At 44.4% G+C, this 26,643-nt stretch overlaps 1 protein-coding gene and 1 long non-coding RNA gene across 3 annotated transcripts; both read right to left on the minus strand.

Moving 5' to 3' along the window:
• Window positions 1–5,181: 5,181 nt before the first annotated feature.
• On the minus strand, window positions 5,182–7,576 carry LOC124659906. Its single transcript, XR_006989742.1, has 3 exons — window positions 7,518–7,576; window positions 6,668–6,730; window positions 5,182–5,618 (listed from the first exon to the last, which is right to left on the minus strand). It is a non-coding gene; the product is annotated as an uncharacterized LOC124659906 (long non-coding RNA).
• A 550-nt stretch (window positions 7,577–8,126) lies between these two features.
• On the minus strand, window positions 8,127–14,911 carry LOC124661933 (nucleolin-like). 2 transcript variants are annotated; one of them, XR_006990335.1, is made up of 3 exons: window positions 12,561–14,911; window positions 9,192–9,305; window positions 8,127–8,371 (listed from the first exon to the last, which is right to left on the minus strand). XR_006990335.1 is itself a non-coding variant. In XM_047199819.1 (2 exons), exon 1 carries the CDS (start codon window positions 14,844–14,846, stop codon window positions 12,570–12,572), a length of 2,277 nt encoding a protein of 758 aa, XP_047055775.1. In that variant the 5' UTR covers window positions 14,847–14,911; the 3' UTR covers window positions 12,314–12,429; window positions 12,561–12,569. The 2 variants fall into 2 exon arrangements, 1 of the variants encoding a protein (XP_047055775.1); XM_047199819.1 differs by lacking the exons at window positions 8,127–8,371; window positions 9,192–9,305 and adding an exon at window positions 12,314–12,429.
• Between the last annotated feature and the right edge of the window lie 11,732 nt (window positions 14,912–26,643).

Below are 26,643 nucleotides of genomic sequence, written 5' to 3' on the forward strand. Positions count from 1 at the left end.
CTTGGACACGGGCTCCACGCATAACTTCCTGCAGGCGACCACCATGCGCCGCTTAGCCCTCCAGCCAATGGGCGGCGATCATCTCCGCGTCACGGTGGCTAACGGTGACCGCCTTCGGTGCCATGGCCTGGCGCAGCACGTGCCTCTCACCATCGGCGACGAGCACTTCACCATCACGTGCGCCGGCATCGACTTGGGCAGCTTCGACTTCAACCTCGACATCGACTTCTTGCGGACCCTCGGCCCCATCCCTGGGACTTCGAAACCCTGACGATGACTTTCTGGCACCAGGGCCGCTGTGTCTGGTGGGAGGGCATTGGGGGCACCGCAGCTCCACCTGGCCACGACCGACGCCAAAGCCGAGCACCCACTACTGACACACCTCCTGCAGCAGCACGGCGACCTCTTCGACGAGCCACAGGGCCTGCCGCATGTCCGGGTGTACGATCACCGTATCCACCTCTTACCGGACACGGCACCGGTGGCTGTGCGGCCCTACCGCTACCCACAGCTACAGAAGGATGAGCTGGAGCGGCAGTGCGCACTCATGCTCGCCACGGGTATCATCCGGATCTCCATGTCGCCATTCTCGGCACCGGTACTCCTCGCCCGCAAGTCGAACGGCACGTGGCGTTTCTGCATCGACTACCACGCCCTCAACGCCCTGACGCTCAAGGACAAGTTCTCCATCCTGGTGGTTGACAAGCTATTCGACGAGCTCCATGGGGCGCGCTTCTTCACCAAGCTCGACCTCCGGTCGGGCTACCATCAGGTGCGCATGCACCCGGAGGATATCGCCAAGACGGCGTTCCGGACTCATCACGGCCACTTCGAGTTCTTGGTGATGCCTTTTGGCCTCACCAACGCTCCGACGACCTTCCAGGCCCTCATGAACGACGTCCTTCGCCCCTACTTGCGCCGGTTAGTGCTTGTTTTTTATATGACATTCTCATCTACAGCACCTCGTGGGCGGAGCACCTGCAGCACATCGCCATCGTCTTCAATGAGCTTCGAGCGCATCATCTTCATCTTAAGCGCTCGAAGTGCTCGTTCGGGATGTCATCGGTCGCCTACCTCGGCCACATCATCTCCGCCAAGGGGGTGGCCATGGATGCGGACAAGGTGGCCGCCGTCGCGGCTTGGCCAGCACCACGCTCGCTGCGCACCCTTCGCGGCTTCTGGGCCTCGCCGGATACTACCGGAAATTTGTCCGGGACTACAGCCTCATCGCGGCACCACTCACGCGCCTGCTGCGTCGCGACGCCTTCGCCTAGGATGAGGAGGCCACCGCGGCATTCGAGGCCCTGAAGGGGGCCCTCACGACGGGCCCCGTTCTCCAGATGCCGAACTTCACCCGGCCATTCATACTAGACTGCGACGCCTTCGGCGCCGTGCCGCACCAGGGCGACGGGCCTCTCGCCTACTTCAGCCGACCCTTCACCGCGCGTCATCTCAAGCTCGCCGCATACGAGCAGGAGCTCATCGGCTTGGTGCAGGCCGTGCGCCACTGGCGCCCATATCTTTGGGGGCGGTCGTTCCGGATTCGCACAGATCATACAGCCTCAAGTTCTTATTGGACCAGCGGCTGTCAACGGTGCCGCAGCATCAGTGGATCAGCAAGCTCTTTAGCTTTGATTTCACTGTCGAGTATCGTCCCGGGCGCCTCAACGCCGTGGCGGACGCCCTGTCACGCCGCGACGCCGACCATGATGCAGCGAATGGTGTCTCCGAGGGGGCGGTCCTGTGCATCCGCTCGGGGCCCTCCTTCGCCCTCTTTGATGCCATTCGCCGAGCCACCGAGGCGGCACCCGACGCTCAGCTCATGCAGCAGCAACTGGAGGTGGGCGAGTTGGTCGTGCCATGGCGTTTGGCGGAGGGCTTGCTCCTGCATGGGCGCCGCATCTTCGTGCCCGACCACGACGACCTCCGCCATCAGGTGTTTTTGATGGCCCACTGCAGGTCACGAAGGCATCCAGAAGACCCTCCACCGTCTCCGCGCCAACTTCTATATACCCGGTGATCGGGCCTTGGTCCGGGACTGGGTGCGTTCTTGCGCGACGTGCAAGCGCAACAAGACGGAGACCCTGCGACCGGCGGGGATGTTGCAGCCGCTGGAGGTGCCCTCTCATGTCTTGGCCGATATCTCCATGGACTTCATCGAGGGCCTTCCCAAGGTGGGCGGCAAGTCCGTTGTCCTCATGGTGGTCGACCGCTTCTCCAAGTATGCACACTTCCTCGCACTCGTCCACCCATAAACTGCTGCGTCCATGGCTCGTGCCTTCTTCAACGGCATCGTCCGCCTTCATGGGTTTCCGGCTTCGATCGTCAGTGATCGCGACCCAGTGTTCACGGAGCATGTGTGGCGCGACCTCTTCCGGATGGCGGGGGTGAAACTTCGGTTCAGCACGGCCTTCCACCCTCAGACGGACGGCCAGTCGGAGGTGGTCAACAAGGTGATCGCCATGTACCTGCGCTGCGTCACCAGGGACCGTCTGCGCGCGTGGGTGGATTGGCTTGCATGGGCGGAGTACTGCTACAACACCTCTTATCACTCCGCCTTGCGCGCCACGCCTTTCGAGGTGGTCTATGGCCGTCCGGCCCCGCCCATACTGCCGATGGACTCGGCGATGGCTCGGATGGAGGTGGCGGGGGAACTCCTACACACCCGCGATGAGGTGCTGGCTGAGGTGCGGCAACGCCTCGTGCAGCCCAGCAGTTGGCCAAGCACTACTACGACGGACATCACCGCGAGGTGGAATACACGGTCGGCGATTGGGTGTGGCTGCGTTTCCTGCATCGCTCCACTCCCTGGATCCGCGTGTGAAGCGCAAGTTGGGGCCCCGCTACGCTGGACCCTTTATCATCTTGGAGCGTGTGGGGAAGCTCGCGTACCGCCTGCAGCTTCCAGCCGGTTCCCGCATTCACGATGTCTTCCATGTGGGGTTGTTGAAGCCTTACCGCGGAGAGCCGCCTGCTGCGACACTGGCGCTTCCTCCTACTGCTGATGGGCGTCGTCTTCCGAGTCCGGCAAAGGTATTGCGGGCTCAGCTACGTCGCGGCATCTGGTACTTGTTGGTTCAGTGGGAGGGTCTTCCAGCCGAGGAGGCCACTTGGGAGCAGCGCGATGACTTCTGCCTTCACTACCCAGACTACCAGCTCGTTGCGCAGGCGGGGAGAGATGTTATGACCGACCTGTCATATGCTAGGAGGGGGCCCAACCATGGGCCCAATTAGGGGCTTAGCCTATTTATCTTAATCTCTTTTAGCTCATAAATACCAGATGTAATCATACGTTGAGGAGTTAAGCAATAATCTCATTATTGCCGACTCCCGAAGGAGTCGGCCTTCCCTAGCCCTAGCCGCCGCCGCCTCCCTGCTCGCGCACCACGGCGCCCTCTCGCCGGCGTTCTCCTCTTCGTCCGCACAAGTCTCCCTCCTTCCCCTACAACCTACGCCCTAGACACGATGAAAACCTAGTTCCTACCACATGTAGTTTCCTGTGGTTTGCCCAAATGATTTCTTGGGTGTCTATGAACAATGGAAAAGTGCATAATCAGCTTAATTCTCTCAGTTCAACAAAAAAAATTGTATATAGTATGAAAATATGTTGTATGATAAATCTAATAAAACTAAATTGGTGCTATAGATATTGATATTAGAAATTCAATTCGGCTCCACGATGCATATGCTCCATCCACCCAAAAACATATTTCTAATTTTTCAAAAATTCCAACAAAAAATTCGCATGTACATCTCGACAATCTATGTGCGTTCGTACAGTTTCACGAAAAAAAAACAATATTTTTTGTGGTGGATGTAAAAGACAAAACATGTCTCGCAAAAAAGCCTTATTTTTAGCACCAAATTTTGTCTTTTTACACAGCCCAAACAACAAGTCGATTTTTCATGGAAATACTTTGTGTGCATACGTTTGGAATTTTTGGACATTTCAAAATGTATCAAAGATGCATTTCAAATAAAGGAAGCATATGCGCCCAAGAGCCAAAACATCACTCCCGATTTATTTATTTTCAAACTTGTCAACCTTAAAGTAATTGACTTAGGACAAAACTAGAACTTCAATTATTTTGGAACAGAGGGAGTACATTTGTTCTTTCTAGAGGTTGTTAGTGATCCTGTCAAAAAGGATTCTTATAGTAAGTAGGAATGTCATCCCAGTAAGTCCTGAATTTGTTAATCAATTTATATTGGAATATTAAGCTCCAAACACCCTCTCAAGTCTCAACACACAATTAGAAAGTTTTTTGTGTGGAATATGCAATGACCAGAAACGATATGAGCTGTATGATGCATACATAACATAAACAGTATATTAGCTGATAGGCCTGCTCTGCTGTTGAACTTTTAGTTGATTGTGCCACTGATTTTCATATAAATGGCATTTCAGGGATGACATGGTAGATTTTTGCTTGATGCTGGTCCATTCAATAAGATAGGAATTTCCAGAAGTGTATCTACCTCCTAGTAGTAATATATCAACTACGTTCCTACTTGAAAGAAAAACTATCTTCAAGCCGTACTATATTTATAAACTTCCTGTCTTGTGAATGACGAAAACCCAACCTGGCACAGTACGCCATACTATCCTGGTTGGTTTCCAGTTCTGCGGGAGAGCAGGACTGCCGCTAGTTCATAGCTGAGTGTGTAAGAGACATGGGGCATCATGTAAAGACATATGTTGGATTCAGCTGAAGGTACAACACACACATAATATGTTATGTTATCCAGTATATCCCCTTTTTGTTCAAAATAATCCCAACCGTTTAACGAGTCCAATTTTAGGTGTCATTGCTAACTTCATGATGGGCTGAGAGAGATTGAGGAGGGAAACACCATGGAAGAGGAGCTTATGAAGAGTACTAAGTAGAGAAGGGATCAAATTATCAATTCTTTGTGAAACTATTGTGGTGGACAGAATCGACATTTTTCATGTGTCTGCTAAGCAGAAAGCACAGTCCATCTTATTCCATCCTTGCTAACTTGGTGAATGACTAAAAATTGCACTTCCAGTATCAGGGCAAATATAGTCCAACTTGATAAGGATTTTTACAGCACTTGGGTTTTCTATCCTGCTTAGGCTGGATATGAAATCTAGAGCATCATCTTCTGCATGATGTTGGGTTCACGGTGGACTAGTATATAGCTTAACCAATGCGCATACGGTTAATTTTTCAGTTTACCTTTAGAAATTTACAGGCAAACATGAGACAGGTACTAATTTTTGTTTTATCATTTTGCAGATCTAATGATCACAAATCAGGCTGATGGTATTTTTGACAGGTGAAGATAAACCAAAATTATTTGCAATAAATGCCATGACTGAACTCAGTAATGCCAAGCAGATGCTGGTATTGGGCATCTGGTGAACGTGCATAGATTAAAGTACCTGATTATTAAAAACAACAAAATTGTTGGCAAGGTTCCAGTTAGTTATTTGCAATCCCCTCCCAATATGTGCTACAGCAGCGAGCTCAATTGCTTCATCAAGAAGCTCATGCATTGCAGAAGCAAGTCCCATGCATGGGCTGAGTAAGCTCTTTAATTCCTAAACGACTGAGATGATGTAGGGCAGCTTGCATACTCTCATGACAGCAGACCTGAAGGAGTGAAAAATTCAGTTGACGGACACAGCACTTCTTGCAGAATGAAATATTACCACTATTAGACGTGTAAACAAAAAGGAACAAGGTTTGGTTCCCTACTGCAAGCAAATAGTGACACAGTTAGGCATTTTGACCTTTACACAATAAAAGAATAGCAGTACCCAGAGTTCCACCAGCTGTTGTCAGGAGGCTATTAACTTGTTCTGAACTTCTAATCATGCAAGTTTTTTCAACCATCCAATCTCAGCTCAAGCTCTTGGTGTATCGAAGATTTAAGTAAGGTGCATAAAAGTTCAATTATTTCGTCTTGCAAAGTGTGTGTTTGCTAAAGGCATGTTTCCTTGTACTGTGGTAATCACTGGCAAGTAGCAAATAATGATAAACCAAAGTTTCTTGAACTGGTTCAGTTCTACTTGGTCCAAACCTGATTTTTAGTACTCCCTCCATCCTATGAAACATGTCTTAACTTTATCAAAAATTGGATGTATCTAGACACTAAATAGTAAGTAGATACATCCAAATTTAGACAAAGTTAAGACAACTTTCATGAGACGGAGGGAGTATAACAAGTCCCTGAACTTGCATAAGTGCGCCAATTAGGTGTATTAGTCGATCACTATAATGAAAATCACCGTGGCAGCCATAGTTGGTCCACAAACTTAATTGTGCCAATAGGCCCTTACAAGATTATTTGATAGTCATTTAACTGACAAACGGCCCTAGCGGTCACGAGCAAATACGGAAGTTCAAGGATTCAACAGATCAAATTCCACTCTAAGGCTGTGAAGTGACATCTTAGATACTTAAGTAGTGTCAGCAATGAGCATAACTGTTCTAACGTTCGAAGGAATCAGTGACATATGACATATCATGGCGATCCAATTTTGCCTAAGGGCATCTGGCATCTCCAATGCTCCAAGATGGTAGGTTAGATGCTAGCCTGAGCTCTTATCGATTTGTATTGGAAGGTTAGATGCTTAAATAATTAAATGAGCGTCCAGTGATGTGCTCCTAAGCAACTTTGTGAGCATCAGCTTTTGCACCTGATATACTCTAAGAGTGTACTTGCTTGTCAACCACATCATCACATATTCCAGCCCTTGGATCTGATGAAAAAATTTGTGGTGATGTTTGATTACCAAGACTAGAGTACAGAAAGGTTGGCTCATAATCTAGCAACTAATATACTCCCTCCGTCTAAAAATAGGTGTCTCACTTTTATCTAGATATGGATGTATCTAGATGCATTTTAGTTAGAGATACATCCGTATCTAGATAAAGTTGAGACACATATTTTTAGACGAAGGGAGAAAACATGTTTAATTATTCCTCCTTAAACACTCTCTAGAAAGACTCAAAGACATATTTTCCACCACAACATACGCATCAACACACACGCCAGCAGTAACACAGGTTTGAGGGCCTCTATTGAACTTACTAGTTTTCTCGAAAAAGCAATTTACTGAACACCATTCAACTATTAATACTCTGATATTTACATTAGTGCTGAAACTGAAAGTCATATTATATGTAGTAGAATCAATTATTAGGCTTACTGTTCATTTTGTCTTTTTCACAAAAGCAAGAACCGTAGCTAACGCAGTATTCCACTGTAAAGTGTAAACTCTTGTAATAATGACAAGATGGAGAACTTTAACCGCTATACCTATAAACAGGAACAATACGGTATAAATCTAGATTTTCTTGATTTTAAAACACTTCTGTGTCCACAAAACTTTGGGGCATACTCATATAGAACTTACCAGTTATGTTATGTTCTGACTGGCCAGCATACCACCATACACATTTCTTAAGAGATACTGCAATTGTCAATTGTCAGCAGGAAAATAATTGGTTGGCACAAGTGGTGCAAGTAATTTTGAGAAAACTCACTCTCCGGTGGCACTAATCTTCTTAGTTCCTCTTCAGATGGAATCCAAAAGTCAGGTCTCTGTGTCCAGAGCAAAGGTCCATTGGGTATTTCCTGTTTAAATGAACGCAGGAGACTGTTAATTATGGTGACAAAAAAACCTTAACTGGGAGACAAAAATGAGATGCACAAACACAATTACAGGAATATCATTAGCATGGGCGGTTGACATAGGCATCCCAAATGGGCCTGCCTCATATAGTACCCGGGGTTTATTGAAGGCCCACTACCCGAAGAATAAGAAGACTCGAGAGCCCAAGATGTATTTAAGGAAAAGATAGAGTTGTAATAGGAAGTGTTATTTGTAATCTGGCGGGATGAGTTAGAAACCGTCCCGGACTATGTAATCCTTGTATAGCACGAATCCCTCGGCTCCACCTATATAAAGGGGGGGTCGGGGGACGAGAAGATCATCGAATCATTGTCTGCAAACCCTAGTTTTCATATTCGTCGAGTACTTTTCGGCTGAAACCTTCGAGATCTACTTGCCCTCTACTTCTAACTAAACCCTAGCCTATAATCCATAGGCATTGACAAGTTAATCCCTTGTCAGCGGTAGATCTACCTTCAAGTCTGCACAATGCTTTAATCTCTAAGGAGGACGGCATGGTTAATGTGGGAAATGGTTTCCATAATATGACAAAATGGTAGCTTCTGTCAGAGGGTGGTGAATAGGTAATTCATCGGCTCTAATCTGAGGAAGGGCACCAGGCCTCTCCCTAACATGGAAATCCCAATATACATATACCAGAATTCAATTCATAAGATAATTCTGCATATTTTTCGTTCCTGGTGAAAATACTTCCATATGTGATTCCTGCCAGGAGAGCATAAATCAATCATTCTATGCATTCAAGAGCCGTTGCAAATATATCCTCTCCTAGAATGGTGCCATACAAGAAACAGCAAAATGTCTGTTTATGGATATCACAGCATTTGTTTTTAGAGTAACATGTGAAACATAAACTGATGGTTATTACCCAGAGCAAGGAGTTCTGAAATATCTAATAGAAGCGTTCAAGCCTCAAAATATAGAATACGATATTCTCCACTAGAATAGGAAATGCATCTGACCAGAATGACAAATTGATATCTGAAGTATTGCGTTCCAAATAAGTGGTTTGTCCCTACAGAGTACAGACAAATCTCACAAGTTCATACTATACCCAACTACTGATCTCAAAATAAGCATGGAATGCATCTTATGTTATTTGAAAATCCACTGTAAAATAGCAGCATACACATCCAAGTTACAGAAAGCAAAGGTCCAGTGGAGCAGTTGTGAAAATATATGCATACGTACAAGTACGAAAGGTACATATATCCATCATTACAGAAATATTTCCTCAGGACAACAAAATTGCCGGTCATTCACTTCAGCATGCATTATCGGTGAAGGCAAGACAGTAGGTCACACTTTTTCTGTTAATTTTTTTAAAATGATTATTCTGGTTACTGATCAATTGTTTTTCATGTCACTCTAGGTGCAATACTCATCACATCGATTTTATTAACTGTACATGTACATAGAGTCATCATAGACTGCAAGACTCGACAAATAAAAGTTTGCTAATCCAACACACGATGAGAAATCATAAATGTAGAGTGAATAAAAATATGGTGAGGGGGGCTCATACTCGCTCAACTTTGGCTTCATGGACTGCAGATTCTGAGCAGGAAAAGAATGTACCACCTTTATGCCCATTGAAGAACACTTTTCAGTATGACATTTAGCTTGCTGTAACATCTTCCTGTTAGAATAAAATTTGTCATTGGAAATGTCGAATTGGCCACACAATGTAACTGCTTGGTTGTTATGGTCAAAATTTTCCACTGTTGAAGTATTCATTGACCGAGTAACAATCATGAGCGGAGGTGATCTCCATTCTTTTCATCTAGAATCTCAAAAAGCACCTGCTCATCTTTAAGATCAAGGATTAACTTAGGCTTTGGAGTATCCTGGCTGGGATCCCAAATTATGTTGCCTAACCAAGATCCTTATAACAATTCCTTTTTCAGTCTCGAAACGTTGAAAGATTGTTTAAGGGTACGTCTAGGCCTCAGGCGACCGAATTCTCAGTCGAACTATCCCCATATGATTAATAAATACTAGGTCTATCTAGTTGTGCTGGGCTTGTAAACCTTTTTAAATCATCCTCTTGGTAATTGATCTGCGTTTGTGATTGTCTGTTTCTTTTCTTTGGCTGAATTTTTTTAGAGACAGCTTTGACTAGGTTGGGCTTCTGCTTGTGTACCTCTTCTTAAACTAACAGACAATAATGATCATAAAAAAGCAACACACATGCACGCTATTGAAGAAAAATAACCAAAAAAAGATAAGGTCCACGGAAAAAAAAACTTAGTTCCAACAAATACAACAACATCAAAGCCTTTTTCCCAAGCAACTTAGTTCCAACAAATGTGTAACCAAAAAAAATCTTGGTTGCAAGTCTAGTGCAGCTGGAAAAATCTCGGTTGCAAGCCTTGTGAAACTGGAAAAACCTCGGTTGCAAGCCATGTGAAACTGGAAAAATCTCGGTTGCAGCCCATGTGCAAATGGGAAAATGTCAATTGCAACCCATGTGCCACTGCAAAAATCTCGGTTGCAACCTATGTGCAACTGTTGAAATGTTAGTTGCAACCCATGTGTAACTGGAATCCCCGGTTTCAACCGGTATACAAATAGAAAAATCTTGGTCGCTACCCATGTGTAAATATAAAATATAGGTAGCAACTCGCTTGTAAATGGAAAATCTCAGTTGCAACACATGTGCAACTAGAAAAATCTTGGTTGCAACCCACGTGTAACTGGCGAAAATCTCAGTTGCAACCCATGTGCAACTGGAAAATCTCTCAGTTGCAACCTATGTGCAACTGGAAAATCTCGGTAGCAACAAATGTGCAACTGAAAAAATCTCGGTTGCAATTGCAACAAGTGTGCAACCAGAAAAATCTTGGTTTCGACCTAAATGTAACTGGAAAAATCTCAGTTAATACTTCAACAATGGGAAAAATGAGAATTCGCAAAGTAAAAAAACAGGAAATATGTTACCAGTGGGGCCAATGTGCCCATGGGACATGCCAGTCACGGACCTGCGACCTAAATATCAAACAATTTTTGAAAACGAAAATTCATACAACAAATAAAAATGAACTACTCATACATTTAGGACCAAGTAGGTTTGACACGTTGCACTGTGAGAAACAACATGTTTATTCAGAACTAGGGAGACCATAAAAGGATACAGTGTAATGTTACATGTAGAAAAGCAAAAGACACAGAAAAATCCCAGTACAGAAACAGAGCCCAGCACGGGCTGAAAAGCAACAGTCAGCCAAAACAGGCCAAAAGAACACATTCCAGAACCCCTGACTTGAGCAGAGAAAACAATGAAACACAAATCTCAGGGCATTCGGTCCTATGGTTCCAGACGTGACTGAGAATTAGCAGGCGAGTGAGAATTAGCAAAACCCATTGTTTAAACACTTCATGGTATCAATTTTAACTGTTCCATTTATGGTAGGTTCTGTGTTGTCCATGTCCTTCTCCAACAGAGGGTTAGCTGTTCTCAGGGGAATGGTAACAAGCTGAAGCATTGTATTTTGTACAGCAAAAAGACTCTGTTATCACTGGAGAACAAATATTTTTACTCTGTACATGAGAACACCTGGATATATAACCATAATCCTTACCCGTGTCTTCACTTTGAGCATCAGCACTCTCTTCGGATAATACATTCATCAGTTGGTGAACTATAGAAATATTCATGACATACTTGCCAGAAGTAAGCAAATACATACTATCAAGGCACAAAGCATAAGGATTGTCAAATCACACTTGGCAGACAATCAAGAGAACAGAAAAGGAATCACCCCTCCGTAGTAGAAAATAAGAAGAATAAATTAATGAAGGGGTAATAGTAGCTCGCTGTTGACTGCCTAACTGGCCGCTCTAAGCGCATCCATTGAATTTCACCACCAATGTACAATAGCCAAGGTATGATTAAATTCTTCGAATCTAATAAACTACTTCCAGATATATCTAAGCATGGCATAAACATGACACATAAAAGGAGCGAAAAGAATGATCAAATCCTTGCAAATCAATACCAACATAACATTACAGAACTAGAAGATTTTGGTATCGGCATATCGAAAGTCGAAACACAGGCAATTACCCCTCATGACAGATTCTGCAGACTGAACAAAAATGAAAAGTTCTGACTGTTATGCTTTGACCGTATAGTAATGTTCAGGATACTTACTTTGCCAAGAACATGCCTCGAAGAAGTCATGTTGCTTATGAATTAAGAACTGGGCATCGACACGAGGCGCGCTTTAAACCTATTTTCCATGGCTACGGTAAAACGCTCAACACTTCCAGAAGCAAGTTCCAAGGAGAACAAAGCTCCCTGTCATTAAAGATTTTAAGGCCACATCGGTCAAACTCAGCCTGAGGTGAGAAATTCCCATGATGAATGTAAAAGATATGAACATCCCATTCCTCGAAATCACACTGCGACTGCAACCAAAATGAGATCAACTGCCCAGGAAACCATTTCAGATTATCAATCAGACCAGATAACAGCCCAAGTAGTGAAATACAGATACTTCAGTACATGAAACCAACTACAGAAACATAAAGTACATGATGAAGTCTCAAGGGCAAAACTACATAGTTGGCAATGAAAACAACATAAATACTTCAACAGAAGTTCCTTCTGCAAATGCTGCCACAAAGGTATCTGCTTCAAAAGCATCCGACAGTAAAAGTCAACAGCAAGAACCCTTCCGCAATACTTCGGCACCAACATAGGTTCAAAATCCATCCGAATGCAAAACCACATGAACGAACCACGACCAGCAGATGCCAAACTAAAACGCAGGGAGAAATAATCAGAAAGCTATAGAGCAAAATGCCCAAATAACAAATAATGCATTGAGAATTAACGAACTCAAATCAATAATTAATGGGGCACCAGGATGGAAGAGGTTGAGTGTTATACCTAGTGATATCAATAGCCACCCTGAAAGTCAGTCTGAGAACTGGGCATTTGACCCTGCCCAGCAGGCCCAGCCTGATAACCGGTAGCACCAGCAGCTTCTGCAGTAGTATCTGTTTGGGAAGCTGCTTGGCCAACCTGAAACCCAGCAGATGTCGGAAACCCAGGTGTCCCCTGAAAACCAGGAAGACATCCTTGATATGCTGCAGCTCCCTGAAGACCACCAGCTGCAGGCGGAAAATTGACACCACCAGTTGCAAATCCTTGTGGCCCAAAACCTTGACCTCCAAAATCAGGAATGCCAGTGTGTTGCCCCCCAGCACCCATAGCAGCAAAAGCCGGATTTAATGCCGCAAACATGGTTGGGTTCTGCATCGCAGCTGCCATCATGGCAAGCATTGCGGTATTGGGCTGCACAAATGTTTGCTGCTGCGCACTCATCCCCAGCATGGCAGCTTGCTGGGCAACGGCCATGTCATGAACAGCAGTAGCACCGTATGTTGATGGATCATATGGATTAATGGCGGCAATAGAGGGCTCAGTCATTTGTGCAGAAGCAGCAATGGCCCCGTATGTTGATGGATCATACGGATTAATGGCGGCAATAGAAGGCGCAGTCATTTGTGCACAAGCAGCGGTGGCAATAGAAGGCGCAGCCATTTGTGAAGAAGCAGCGGTGGCAATAGAAGGCGCAGCCATTTGTGAAGAAGCAGTGGTGGCACTAGAGTTAGCATTCGAGTTGGACCCAGCTTGTGCGCTCTTTGTCCTCCAATCTTTAGCCTTCTGCACATTGAGCACCTTGCCATCAAAATTCTTCATAGGCTCCTCTAGTGCCCGTCTGGCACTCTCCTCAGACTTGTAAAAGAAGAGCGCAAACCCCTTAGGCTTGCCAGTCCACTTGTCAAAACCCAATGGCCCCTCCTCAATCTCACCAAATTGTGAGAAGTACTCATAGAGGCGGTCAACATCAACATCAGCATGCACGTTGCCAACAAAGACTTTGCGCTGCATGTAGTCAGGTTGGGATGACGAAGAGGAAGCAGGAGCGTTGTTGGGGGTACCGGAGCTAGCGTTGTCGCTGGCGTTGGGCTGCACAAATGCTTGCTGTTGTGCACCCATCCCCAGCATGGCAGCTTGCTGGGCAACGGCCATGTCATGAACAGCAGTAGCACCGTATGTTGATGGATCATACGGATTAATGGCGGCAATAGAAGGCGCAGTCATTTGTGCAGAAGCAGCAGTGACACCATATGTTAATAGATCATACGGATTAATGGCGGCAATAAAAGGTGCAGTCATTTGTGCAGAGGCAGGGGTGGCAACAGAAGGCGCAGTCATTTGTGAAGAAGCAGCGGTAGCACTAGAATTGGCATTCGAGTTGGACCCAGCTGGTGTGCTCTTTGTCCTCCCATCTGTGGCCTTCTGCACATTGAGCACCTTGCCATCAAAATTCTTCATAGGCTCCTCCAGTGCACGCCTGGCACTCTCCTCGGACTTGTAAACGAAGAGCGCAAACCCCTTAGGCTTGCCGGTGCTCTTGTCAAAACCGAATGGCCCCTCCTCAATCTCACCAAATTGCGAGAAGTACTCATAGAGGCGGCCAACATCAACATTAGCATGCACGTTGCCAACAAAGATTTTGCGCTGAATGTTGTCTGGTTGGGATGACGAGGAGGAAGCAGGGGCATTTGAGCTAGGGTTCTGGGACTGGGGGGGCGGGGTAGTAGGGCCAGAGGCGGCGAATTGGCAAATGGCGAGACGGCCGGCGATTTGGAGCTGGGGGCAGCGGAGGGCGCGGAGCGCTGCGGCGCGGGAACGGAAGAGGACGAAGCCGTAGCCCTTGGATTTACGGGATTGCTTGTCTAGGATGACGTTGCAGTCCTCGAGGTCGCCGAAGCGGGAGAAGGCGGAGCGGAGGTCTTGGGCGCCGACGCGCCAGGCGAGGCCGTGCACGAAGAGCTTCCTGCTGGCGGGGTCGGCCTCCGCCGCGCGCCGCACGGCCGCCATGGTCCAGGGGCTCTTCTCGGCGGCGCGGCGGAGCAGCTCCACGAGTTGCTCCCTGGAGAGCAGCTCGAGCAGCTTGGTGACGTCCTCCTCGTCATCGCCGTCGGAGCCGTCGTCCTCCTCCTCGGCGGCGGCGGCGGCGGCCTCGGCGGTGGGCTTCGGGGGGTCGTCCGTGATGGGGAAGTAGGTGGTGCCGCAAGAGTTGAGGTCCGAGGACGGGAGCTCCTGCTGGTGGTTGGTGGCGGCGGACTGGGCCGGATCCACCTTTCGCTTCTTCCGCGCCATGGGGGGAACTGGGGAAGCGAGCTAGGGTTTTACGCTCAGGTGCCGGGGAGAAGTGGAGATTGGGATTTCCAGACGGGCTGGGTTGTACTGTGCAAAACTGCTCTTTGCACCTAAGCACTAGTTTTTTTCCAAAAAAACAAAAATACTCCGTATTATTTCTGTGCGTCAAAAAATACTGAAAAATATATTCCCTCTGTTTTCATGAAAGATATCTCAACCTTACTTAAATTTGATGTATCCAGATACATTAGAGTATAGATACATCCAAAATTAGAAGAGAATATATTTGTATTATTCTGTAAGGGGATGTGCTAACTTAAGTTACATGCAACCGTCCTCCCAGTCGATTCCGACCGAGAGGAAGAACGCCCCGACGCCCCACCCCAGTAGCCAACGCACCAACACCCCATCACAGCAGTCATCCCTCGCCGCCAATGCTCGACGGAGAGGATGGAGAAGAACTCCGTGCTCCACATCTTGTTCGCCCCCGCAGCCACTGGCGGCCGGGCCGCCTGCCGCCCCTCGCTGCACCTCCCTCCTCAAAGCTCAACCTTCACCGGTCCTCCTTGGCGATCGCGGCGGTGTTTCCAATGTTGTCTCGAGTGGTGGCAGCGGTGAGTGAGGGCGAGGGGGGAGGAAGATGCCATGGCGTCAATGTTTCTTTCGGGAGAGGGAGAGAAGTTAGCGAGGAGGAGGGATAATGCTTTGTGCGCATGGGACCCACTCCGTTGGACGCGCGTTGGCAGTTGATCGTGCCCACGATCACACGGTGAAGAGCCGTTCGTATTCTAAGAATTAATGTTGGTGAGTTGCAGCTCTTTTTAGGTTATGCAACACTTCTCGAGTTGTCTACTACCATCCCTGGCCATTGTTTTTTTACTAGGAAGTTGGTGCGTACCAGCTGTAGTGTTGCTGGATGTTGGACACGTGTCCGGTTGATTTGGTGTACCATTTCTTCCTTCTAGTCTTATCTCTTTATCGTCGGCATGGTTACAAATTCACCGCTTTCTATCTTATCCGCTCCATGCAGACGACAATAAGCGCACCAACGGTGTGAAGATTCGTGCGCTAGCAACGGGGAATGTGCTCGTGTACTCCTCAATCTGCTCCATGGTGTGTCATTGTCGCTCTATTTGGGTCCTCATGGTCATCTAAACACGTTGGAAGTTGTGTCCACCGTCGTGGATGAGGGGATGACAAGGAGGCGCATGTGGGGCACGCGTGTAGTCTTGACGACGACACTTGGAATGTCGCGGTCACTACGCCGGAGAATTTATGTTTTATTCATTAAATTCAATGGTCAGGATATTGTACAGCTTCAGTCAGACCAATTTCTTAACAAAAATAAAGAGTATGTTGTCGCAAAGCACCTGGAGTTACCGAGTGCTTCTAGATGCTCCTTTATCTCTGGATTATTTCCTCCCATGTCAGAGGAAACATCAAAATCCAGAAAGTTTATTCTCATAGTAACATGCTTCAAGGTTTCCCTTTTTTGCTTCTGCATTTATTATTCATACTTTTCTGCCAGTTCTATATCCACATATTCCACCTCCATTTTGTGTCCAGTATGTGTCCAACATACTATTATTATCCATGACTCATCTTACTGGCCTCAACTTACATATCTTATGCAGATCTTATAGGAAAATTAACTATACCGAACCTCATTATATAAGATGTGTTAAACCAGATAATGTGTTGAAATGGCAATTTTCGAGAGTGTCAATGTCATGCAACCGTTGCGCTGTGGTGTAAGTGCCTCTGAATTATCATCTATTGTGCCTCAGACTTAACAGTCAAATGTAGGCTTTGAGTTAGTCTATGTTATATTCCATCACATCAATCGTTTTGAGATACTTGTACCAGATGCCCTTGAAGGGAAGTGAATTCTTGTTTGAAGTTATGCAGATTTGTAGCTTAATATCTCTGAGTCACTAGAATTCTGCAGTTCATCTAAACGTGATAATCACTAAGATTTCTTTCTATTTTGTGATTAAGAACTGGTGCCTAACTATGATACAAGTTTTGTAGACTGCGTCTTCCCTGTACTTTAGAGATGGCATTAGGAAATTTTCAAACAATGTTCATATCTTAAAATAGCCAGCTTTTAAAAAATGTTAAAAGAAAAAAAAAGATGAGAGTGTGGCCCTGGTCGATTTGTGACCCTTTTTCTAGGGAATGTGACCCTGGTAAGGTGAGAGTGCATTTGGCTACACACCCCTACATTATACCAATATTCATGCCATATTAACTTGTTTTAGTTTGGTTTCCTAGTAGAATATGAAATTCTAGTGTACAAAAGTGGTTTTCGAATTTTGATTTGAATATTTTTTGGTCAAAGTCAAATCACCAACCTATTTTTCATTGAATTTTTCAATAATAAGTTGACTTTGATAAAAGAAAGTTCAAATCAAAATTTGGAAACCATTTTTGTACACTAGAATTTCATGTTCTACTAGAAAACCGAACTAAAACAAGTTTATATGGCTTGAATATTGGTATAATGTAGGGGTGTGTAGCTACCCATGCGGGTAACAGGCTTCATCCCTTAATGCGATATCTAAGTTTTTCAAAAGTCGGAAATGAGAGAAAGGATCGGTCATTAGACTCTAACACTTCCCTCACGTCTATGATCTTTTTTTAAAAAAAATTGCGTGCGCACCGCGAGTAGGTTGCAGTATTTTTTTGGTTATAATGCACCTAACCAATTCGCCCGTCAATCTGGATTGATGGAAACAGACTTCTCCGACGGCATCTCCGGCGGTTTCTAGTCCCACCAGCTTCTCCCATAAGCCCGAATTTTAAATTTGTTTTGGTTTATAATATAGTTTGATCTAAACTTAAGTATAAGCTGAAACAAATTTAGAATCCGGGATTTTCGAATAAGCTGGTAGGAAGAAGCTTCCCCCACATAAGGCATCGTAGAAGCCGAAAATAAGTGGGTTAAGTAATATATTTATATTCAACACTCTACTCTCCCCCGTGTCTAGCAATTTTGGTCCTTAGTGTGGGTATGGTGCATTATGCAGAATGTTTTTTCTTTTAAATTTGAACATTTTCTAACTATGAATAATTTTTAAGTCTGAACAATTTTTCAAATCTAAAAAAATTGCATGTTTGATTTTTAAAAATTTAAACATTTTCTAACTTTGAACAATTTTCAATTTTGTGCAATTATCAACTTTGAATTTTTTAATTTTAACTATTTTTTAAAATCTGAACATTTTAAAAGTTCGAACATGTTTCAAATATAAGTATTTTCTAATATCTGAAAGGTTTCAAACCTTGAATTTTGTCAAAGAAAATATAATTAATAGGAAAAAAATCTGGCCAAGAACCCGTTGTAGGTCAGCCTAATAGCGCATGTGAGGGAGACGCTCGTGTGTGAATGATCGTTGGCACGACTAGAGGGGTGGATGAATAGGCGATACACAATTTTTATATCTTTTTCAGTTTTATGGGCGGTGTGGAAGTAAAGGTGAAAGTTTTGGTCACTACGGTGAGCCTAGGATGATGCTATGCAATGCAACATGTAAAGGAACCACAAGTAAGGATGAGAGAGGAGCGGGACAACCGGGGGGGGGGGGCGGAGCAGAGACGCGATATGTTTCCTGCAGTTCCTCCCACAAAAGGGAGTACGTCTGCGTTGAGGAAGTGTGGACCATGAAGGTCCAACCGCCACACGGGCCTCACCTTATACCTCGACAAAACCCCACGATGGAGCTTCCTCTTCTCCACTAAGTAGTCGGGCAAGGCGGCGGTTCCTTCACAAGGTTGGGGCGAGCTCCACAACGACGGAGGCTCCCAACACCCTATGGGGCTAGCACAACTCCAAGCTAGCCTCCATAGGAGCACATCTCCAAGGAGTCCCACAATAGGAACCCTAATAGCAAGATCCACTAAGGACTAAGTGGTATTGGTGAAATCTTTCTTGGTAGAACTATAGATCGGGGTCTCCTTGCTGTTGGCGTGGTAGTAGTTAACACACGTCCGTTGGAAACCCCAAGAGGAAGGTGTGATGCGTACAGCAGCGAGTTTTCCCTCAGTATGAAACCAAGGTTATCGAAACCAGTAGGAGTCAAGGAACACGTGAAGGTTGTTGGTGACGGAGTGTAGTGCGGCGCAACACCAGGGATTCCGTCGCCAACGTGGAACTTGCACAACACAATCAAAGTACTTTGCCCCAACGTAACAGTGAGGTTGTCAATCTCACTGACTTGTTGTAAACAAAGGATTAGATGTATAGTGTGGATGATGATGTTTATTTGCGAAGAACGATGAAGAACAAGTATTGCGATGAGATTGTGTTTCAGGATGTAAAGAATGGACCGGGGTCCACAGTTCACTAGTGGTGTCTCTCCCATAAGATAAATAGCATGTTGGGTGAACAAATTACGGTTGGGCAATTGACAAATAAAGAAGGCATAACAATGCACATACATATATCATGATGAGTACTATAAGATTTAATCGGGGCATTACGACAAAGTACATAGACCGCTATCCGGCATGCATCTATGCCTAAAAAGTCCACCTTCGAGGTTATCATCCGAACCCCTTCCAGTATTAAGTTGCAAACAACGAGACAATTGCATTAAGTATGGTGCGTAATGTAATCAACACAAATATCCTTAGACAAAGCATTGATGTTTTATCCCTAGTGGCAACAGAGCACATCCACAACCTTAGAACTTTCACATCCTTGTCCCGATTCAATGGAGGCATGAACCCACTATCGAGCATAAATACTCCCTTTTGGAGTTACAAGTATCAACTTGGCCAGAGCCTCTACTAGAAACAGAGAGCATGGAAGAACATAAACAACATATATGATAGATTGATAATCAACTTGACATAGTATTCAATATTCATCGGATCCCAACAAACACAACATGTAGCATTACAAATAGATGATCTTGATTGATACGTCTCAAACGTATCTATAATTTCTTATGTTCCATGCTACATTTATGATGATACTCACATGTTTTATACACATTATATGTCATATTTATGCATTTTCCGGAACTAACCTATTGACGAGATGCCGAAGAGCCGATTGATGTTTTCTCGCTGTTTTTGGTTTCGAAATCCTAGTAAGGAAATATTCTCGGAATTGGACGAAATCAACGCCCGGGGGCCTATTTTTCCACGAAGCTTCCGGAAGACCGGAGGACTTACGAAGTGGGGCCACGAGGTGGCCGGACACTAGGGCGGCGCGGCCCGGTGGCTGGCCGCGCGGCCCTAGCGTGTGGGCCCCTCGTGTGGCCCCTGACCTGCCCTTCCGCCTACATATAGTCTTCGTCGCGAAACCCCCGATCATCGAGAGCCACGATACGGAAAACCTTCCAGAGACGCCGCCGCCGCCAATCCCATCTCGGGGGATTCGGAGATCGCCTCCCGGCACCCCGCCGAAGAGGGGAATCATCTCCCGGAGGTCTCTTCATCGCCATGATCGCCTCCGGATCGATGTGTGAGTAGTTCACCCCCGGACTATGGGTCCATAGCGAGTAGCTAGATGGTTGTCTTCTCCTCATTGTGCTATCATGTTAGATCTTGTGAGCTGCCTATCATGATCAAGATCATCTATTTGTAATCCTTCATGTTGTGTTTGTTGGGATCCGATGAATATTCAATACTATGTCAAGTTGATTATCAATCTATCATATATGTTATTTATGTTCTTGCATGCTCTCCGTTGCTAGTAGAGGCTCGGCCAAGTTGATACTTGTGACTCCAAGAGGGGGTATTTATGCTCGATAGTGGGTTCATGCCTCCATTAAATCTGGGACAGTGATGAAAGTTCTAAGGTTGTGGATGTGCTTGTTGCCACTAGGGATAAAACATCGATGCTTTGTCTAAGGATATTTGTGTTGATTACATTACGCACCATACTTAATGCAATTGTCCGTTGTTTACAACTTAATACTGGAGGGGTTCGGATGATAACTCGAAGGTGGACTTTTAGGCATAGATGCATGTTCGGATAGCGGTCTATGTACTTTGTCGTAATGCCCTGATTAAATCTCATAGTACTCATCATGATATATGTATGTGCATTGTTATGCCTTCTTTATTTGTCAATTGCCCAATCGTAATTTGTTCACCCAACATCTGCTATCTTATAGGAGAGACACCGCTAGTGAACTATGGACCCCGGTCCTATTCTTTACATCTGAAATACAAACTCACTGCAATTGTTCTTTACTTGTTCTTCGCAAACAACCACCATCATCCACACTATACATCTAATCCTTTGTTTACGACAAGCCGGTGAGATTGACAACCTCGTCGTTACGTTGGGGCAAAGTTCGTGATTGTGTTGTGCGGGTTCCACGTTGGCGCCGGAATCCCTGGTGTTGCGCCGCACTACACTCCTCCGCCATCAATCTTCAACGTGCTTCTTGGCTCCTACTGGTTCGATAACCTTGGTTTCTTACTGAGGGAAAACTTGCTGATGTGCGCATCATAACTTCCTCTTGGGGTTCCTAACGGACGTGTTAACTACGCGCAATCAAGCCCTTTTTCTGGCGCCGTTGCCGGGGAGATCAAGACACACTGCAAGGGGAGTCTTCACTTCCAATCTCTTTACTTTGTTTTTGTCTTGCTTTATTTTATTTACTACTTTGTTTGCTGCACTTATATCAAAACACAAAAAAAATTATTTGCTAGTTTTACTTTATTTACTGTCTTGTTCTCCATATTAAAAACACACAAAAATTAGTTACTTGCATTTAATTTATTTACCTTTAATTTATTTCATCATGTTTCCTCCTAAGTTTACTCTGAAAGACATACCGGTAGGACGTGGGTCTATAATTGGGAGAGATAATATAGAAGATTTTTTCACTCATGTTAGTACCGTTGAAGATTTTGAAGATAGACACTTGGTAGAACTTGCTCCTACTTATGAAATTGCTTGTTGCTTCCTTAGTACACATGTTGGAAACTAAATTTGTTAATCTTAATCCTATAATCCAACACATGTTTCTCACACTCGGTGATATGGAGGAAGGGGAAAAGAAAGATTTTGTTTTAGAAACCCTTCTTAAAGAATTTGGTGGATTAGCAAGAGAGGCTAGAAAGGTCTTTATAAAATACAATATGCCTGGCTCTTATACCAATTTTGTTAGTATCCTTGAAAAGATGGACATGGAGAGAATAAGGTACACTAATAATATTAATGATGGTGGGGAGATCAAGACAACAATACCTTGTAAGCTCCTAGGGATGAGCGACGCTCTAGAAAATAACTATGGTTGGCTTGTACCTGAAAATTTGTTTGACGAGGATAGCAAACCTAAGAATAATGAAAAGGGAACCTCTGAAACTCACATAGATAAGATAAAATGCATAGTTGAGAAAACTCCCAACACCTATGTTGATGCTTCACCTCTTGACAATACTTGATACACACTTTCTGCGCCTAGCTGAAAGGCGTTAAAGAAAAGCGCTTATGGGAGACAATCCATTATTTTACTTCTGCACTTTATTTGAGTCTTGGAAGTTGTTTACTACTGTAGCAACCTCTCCTTATCTTTATTTTATTGCATTGTTGTGCCAAGTAAAGTCTTTGATAGTAAAGCCAATACTAGATTTGGATTGCTGCGCAGGAACAGATTTCTTCTGTCACGAATTTGGGCAGTAGTCCTCGTAGAAAAATCAAAAAATCTGCCAATTTACGTGCGTGATCCTCAGATATGTACGCAACTTTCATTCAATTTGGGCATTTTCATCTGAGCAAGTCTGGTGCCACTTTAAAATTCGTCTTTACGAACTGTTCTATTTTGACAGATTCTGCCTTTTATTTCGCATTGTCTCTTTTGCTATGTTAGATGGATTTCTTTGTTCCATTAACTTTCAGTAGCTTTTGTGCAATGTCCAGAAGTGTTAAGAATGATTATGTCACCTCTGAATATATGAATTATGCACTGACCCTCTAATGAGTTTGTTTCGAGTTTGGTGTGGAGGAAGTTTTCAAGGGTCAAGAGAGGAGGATGATACAATATGATCAAGAAAAGTGAAAAGTCAAAGCTTGGGGATGCCCCCGTGGTTCATCCCTGCATATTTTAAGAAGACTCAAGCGTCTAAGCTTGGGGATGCCCAAGGCATCCCTTCTTCATCGACAACTTATCAGGTTCCTCTAGTGAAACTATATTTTTATTCCGTCACATCTTATGTGCTTTACTTGGAGCGTTTGTTTGTTTTTATTTTTGTTTTGTTTGAATAAATCGGATCCTAGCATTCTTTGTTTGGGAGAGAGACACGCTCCGCTGTTTCGTATGAACACATATGTTCTTAGCTTCATCTTTAATGTTCATTGCGAAATTTGAACTACTCCATTCATTGTTATATGGTTGGAAACAAAAAATGTCGCATGTGGTAAATGGTTTAATGCCTTGAATAATGTGATACTTGGCAATTGTTATGCTCATATAGATCTTGTTTAAGCTCTTGCATCATGTACCTTGTACCCATTAATGAATAACTACATAGATCTTGTTAAAATTTGGTTTGCATGATTGATCTCTAGAGTCTAGATATTTTCTGGTTGAGGTGTTTGAACAACAAGGAGACAATATAAAGTCTTATAATAGCTACAATATGTTCATATGTGAGCCTTGCTGCACCTTTTATATACTTGAGTTTGCTTCAAACAACCTTGCTAGCCTAGCCTTGTATTGAGAGGAATTCTTCTCGTGCATCCAAATCCTTGAGCCAATAACAATGACATTTGTGTCCACCATACCTACCCACCACATGGTATTTCTCCGCCATTCCAAAGTACATTACTTGAGTGCTACCTTTAAAATTTCTATTCTTTGCCTTTACAATATATAGCTCATGGGACAAAATAGCTTAAAAACTATCGTGATGAAGAATATCTACTTATGTGTCTTATTTCTTAGTAAGTTGCTTGTTGAGCGGTAACCATGTTTTCTGGGGACGCCATCAACTCTTTTACCTTTGTTGAATATATTGTGAGTTGCTATGCATGTTCGTCTTGTCTGAAGTAAGGGCGGTTTTCACAATCAAATGGTTTGAGTATGCATACTGTTAGAGAAGAACATTGGGCCGCTAACTAAAGCCATGATTCATGGTGGAAGTTTCAGCGTGGACAGCTAATCCTCAATATCTTATGAGAATATTAATTATTGTTGAAATGCTTACGCATTAAAGAGGAGTCCATTATCTGTTGTCTATGTTGTCCCGGTATGGATGTCTAAGTTGAGAATAATCAAAAGCGAGAAATCCAATGCGAGCTTTCTCCTTAGACCTTTGTACATGCGGCATAGAGGTACCCCTTTGTGACACTTGGTTGAAACATATGCTATGCAATGATAATCAGTGTTAACTGATACGTCTCCGACGTATCGATAATTTCTTATGTTCTATGCCATATTATTGATGATACCTACATGTTTTATGCACACTTTATGTCATATTCGTGCATTTTCTGGAACTAACCTATTAACAAGATGCCGAAGTGCCAGCTTCCGTTTTCTGCTGTTTTTGGTTTCGAAATCCTAGTAACGAAATATTCTCGGAATTGGACGAAACAAAGACCCGGGGGCCTATTTTTCCACGGAGCTTCCGGAAGACCGAAGAACATACGAAGTGGGGCCACGAGGTGGCGACACCACAAGGCGGCGCGGCCAAGGGGGCCCGCGCCGCCCTATGGTGTGGCCCCTCGTCGGGCCCCCGACTCGCCCTTCCGCCTACTTAAAGCCTCCGTCGCGAAACCCCGAGGCGAAAAACCACGATACGGAAAACCTTCCGGAGACGCCGCCGCCGCCAATCCCATCTCGGGGGATTCGGAGATCTCCTCCGGCACCTCGCCGGGAGAGGGGATTCATCTCCCGGAGGACTCTACACCGCCATGGTCGCCTCCGGAGTGATGAGTGAGTAGTTCACCCCTGGACTATGGGTCCATAGCAGTAGCTAGATGGTTGTCTTCTCCTCATTGTGCTTCATTGTTGGATCTTGTGAGCTGCCTAACATGATCAAGATCATCTATTTGTAATACTCTATGTTGTGTTTGTCGGGATCCGATGGATAGAGAATACCATGTTATGTTAATTATCAAGTTATTGCATATGTGTTGTTTATGATCTTGCATGCTCTCCGTTATTAGTAGAGGCTCTGGCCAAGTTGATGCTAGTAACTCCAAGAGGGAGTATTTATGCTCGATAGTGGGTTCATGCCTGCATTGACACATGGGACAGTGACGGAAAGTTCTAAGGTTGTGTTGTGTCTGTTGCCACTAGGGATAAAACATTGATGCTATGTCCGAGGATGTAGTTATTGATTACATTACGCACCATACTTAATGCAATTGTCTGTTGCTTTGCAACTTTAGGCATAGATGCAGTTGGATGGCGGTCTATGTACTTTGTCGTAATGCCCAATTAAATCTCACTGTACTTATCATGACATGTATGTGCATTGTTATGCCCTCTCTATTTGTCAATTGCCCGACTGTAATTTGTTCACCCAACATGCTTTTATCTTATGGGAGAGACACCTCTAGTGAACTGTGGACCCCGGTCCTATTCTTTTAATACTGAAATACAAATCTGCTGCAATACTTGTTTTTACTGTTTTCTCTGCAAACAATCGTCTTCCACACAATACGGTTAATCCTTTGTTACAGCAAGCCGGTGAGATTGACAACCTCACTGTTTCGTTGGGGCAAAGTACTTTGGTTGTGTTGTGCAGGTTCCACGTTGGCGCCGGAATCTCTGGTGTTGCGCCGCACTACATCCCGCCGCCATCAACCTTCAACGTGCTTCTTGGCTCCTCCTGGTTCGATAAACCTTGGTTTCTTTCTGAGGGAAAACTTGCTGCCGTGCGCATCATACCTTCCTCTTGGGGTTCCCCAACGAACGTGTGAAATACACGCCATCAAGCATAATTTCTCGGCGCCGTTGCCGGGGAGATCAAGACACGCTGCAAGGGGAGTCTCCACTTCTCAATCTCTTTACTTTGTTTTTGTCTTGCTTTATTTTATTTACTACTTTGTTTGCTGCATTATATCAAAACACAAAAAATTAGTTGCTAGTTTTACTTTATTCACTGTCTTGTTTGCCATATCAAAAACACAAAAAAATTAGTTTACTTGCATTTACTTTATCTAGTTTGCTTTATTTACTGTCTTGCACTCTATATTAAAAATACAAAAAAAATTAGTTACTTTTGTTACTATGTCTAGCTCTGAACCTGTTACTTCTTCACCTGAAGAATTAGTCTTCACTTTTAAACAAGGGGATGAGGAGAGTTTTAAGGATGCTTGGTCTAGAATTTTTACTTCTTATCGTAAAACTGAACCTCAAATGACTCTAAGTTTGCTCCTTAGTAATTTTTATTTTGGTCTTATGGTTCGCTATAGATATGCTTTGGATACTTTAGTGGGAGGAGATTTCCTTCATTGCAATGGGGATCAAGCTTTTAATGCCATAAAGAAGTTGGTTGCATCACATGATTCAGCTAATAACTTTGATTCAGCCCTCACTAGCATATATAGTAGATTAAACAATCTCGAGATAAGTACATCTCGCTTGGATGATAACTATTGCCACATTCGTAATCGTCTTGAACAAGTTTTAGTGAACTCTAAACTTTCATTGTGGGATCCTCACTGTTAAAATTGTTATCGGAGATCGAACTCTTCATGCCTACTTGTGATATTATGTATGAATTTTGCCTTATGCTCGAAAGCATTTATAAATCTTTGAAACTTTGGGGAGTCGATGAAGGAGGAGAAGAAATAACTCTCATTGATAACTCTATTATAATT

This window comes from Lolium rigidum, chromosome 6, assembly GCF_022539505.1.
Source record: "Lolium rigidum isolate FL_2022 chromosome 6, APGP_CSIRO_Lrig_0.1, whole genome shotgun sequence".
NCBI classification, from domain to species: domain Eukaryota; kingdom Viridiplantae; phylum Streptophyta; class Magnoliopsida; order Poales; family Poaceae; genus Lolium; species Lolium rigidum.

What these genes read in the sequence shown, in the direction of transcription:
- LOC124661933 (XM_047199819.1), bottom strand. Translation starts at nt 14,846, where the DNA reads ATGGCGCGGAAGAAGCGAAAGGTGGATCCGGCCCAGTCCGCCGCCACC.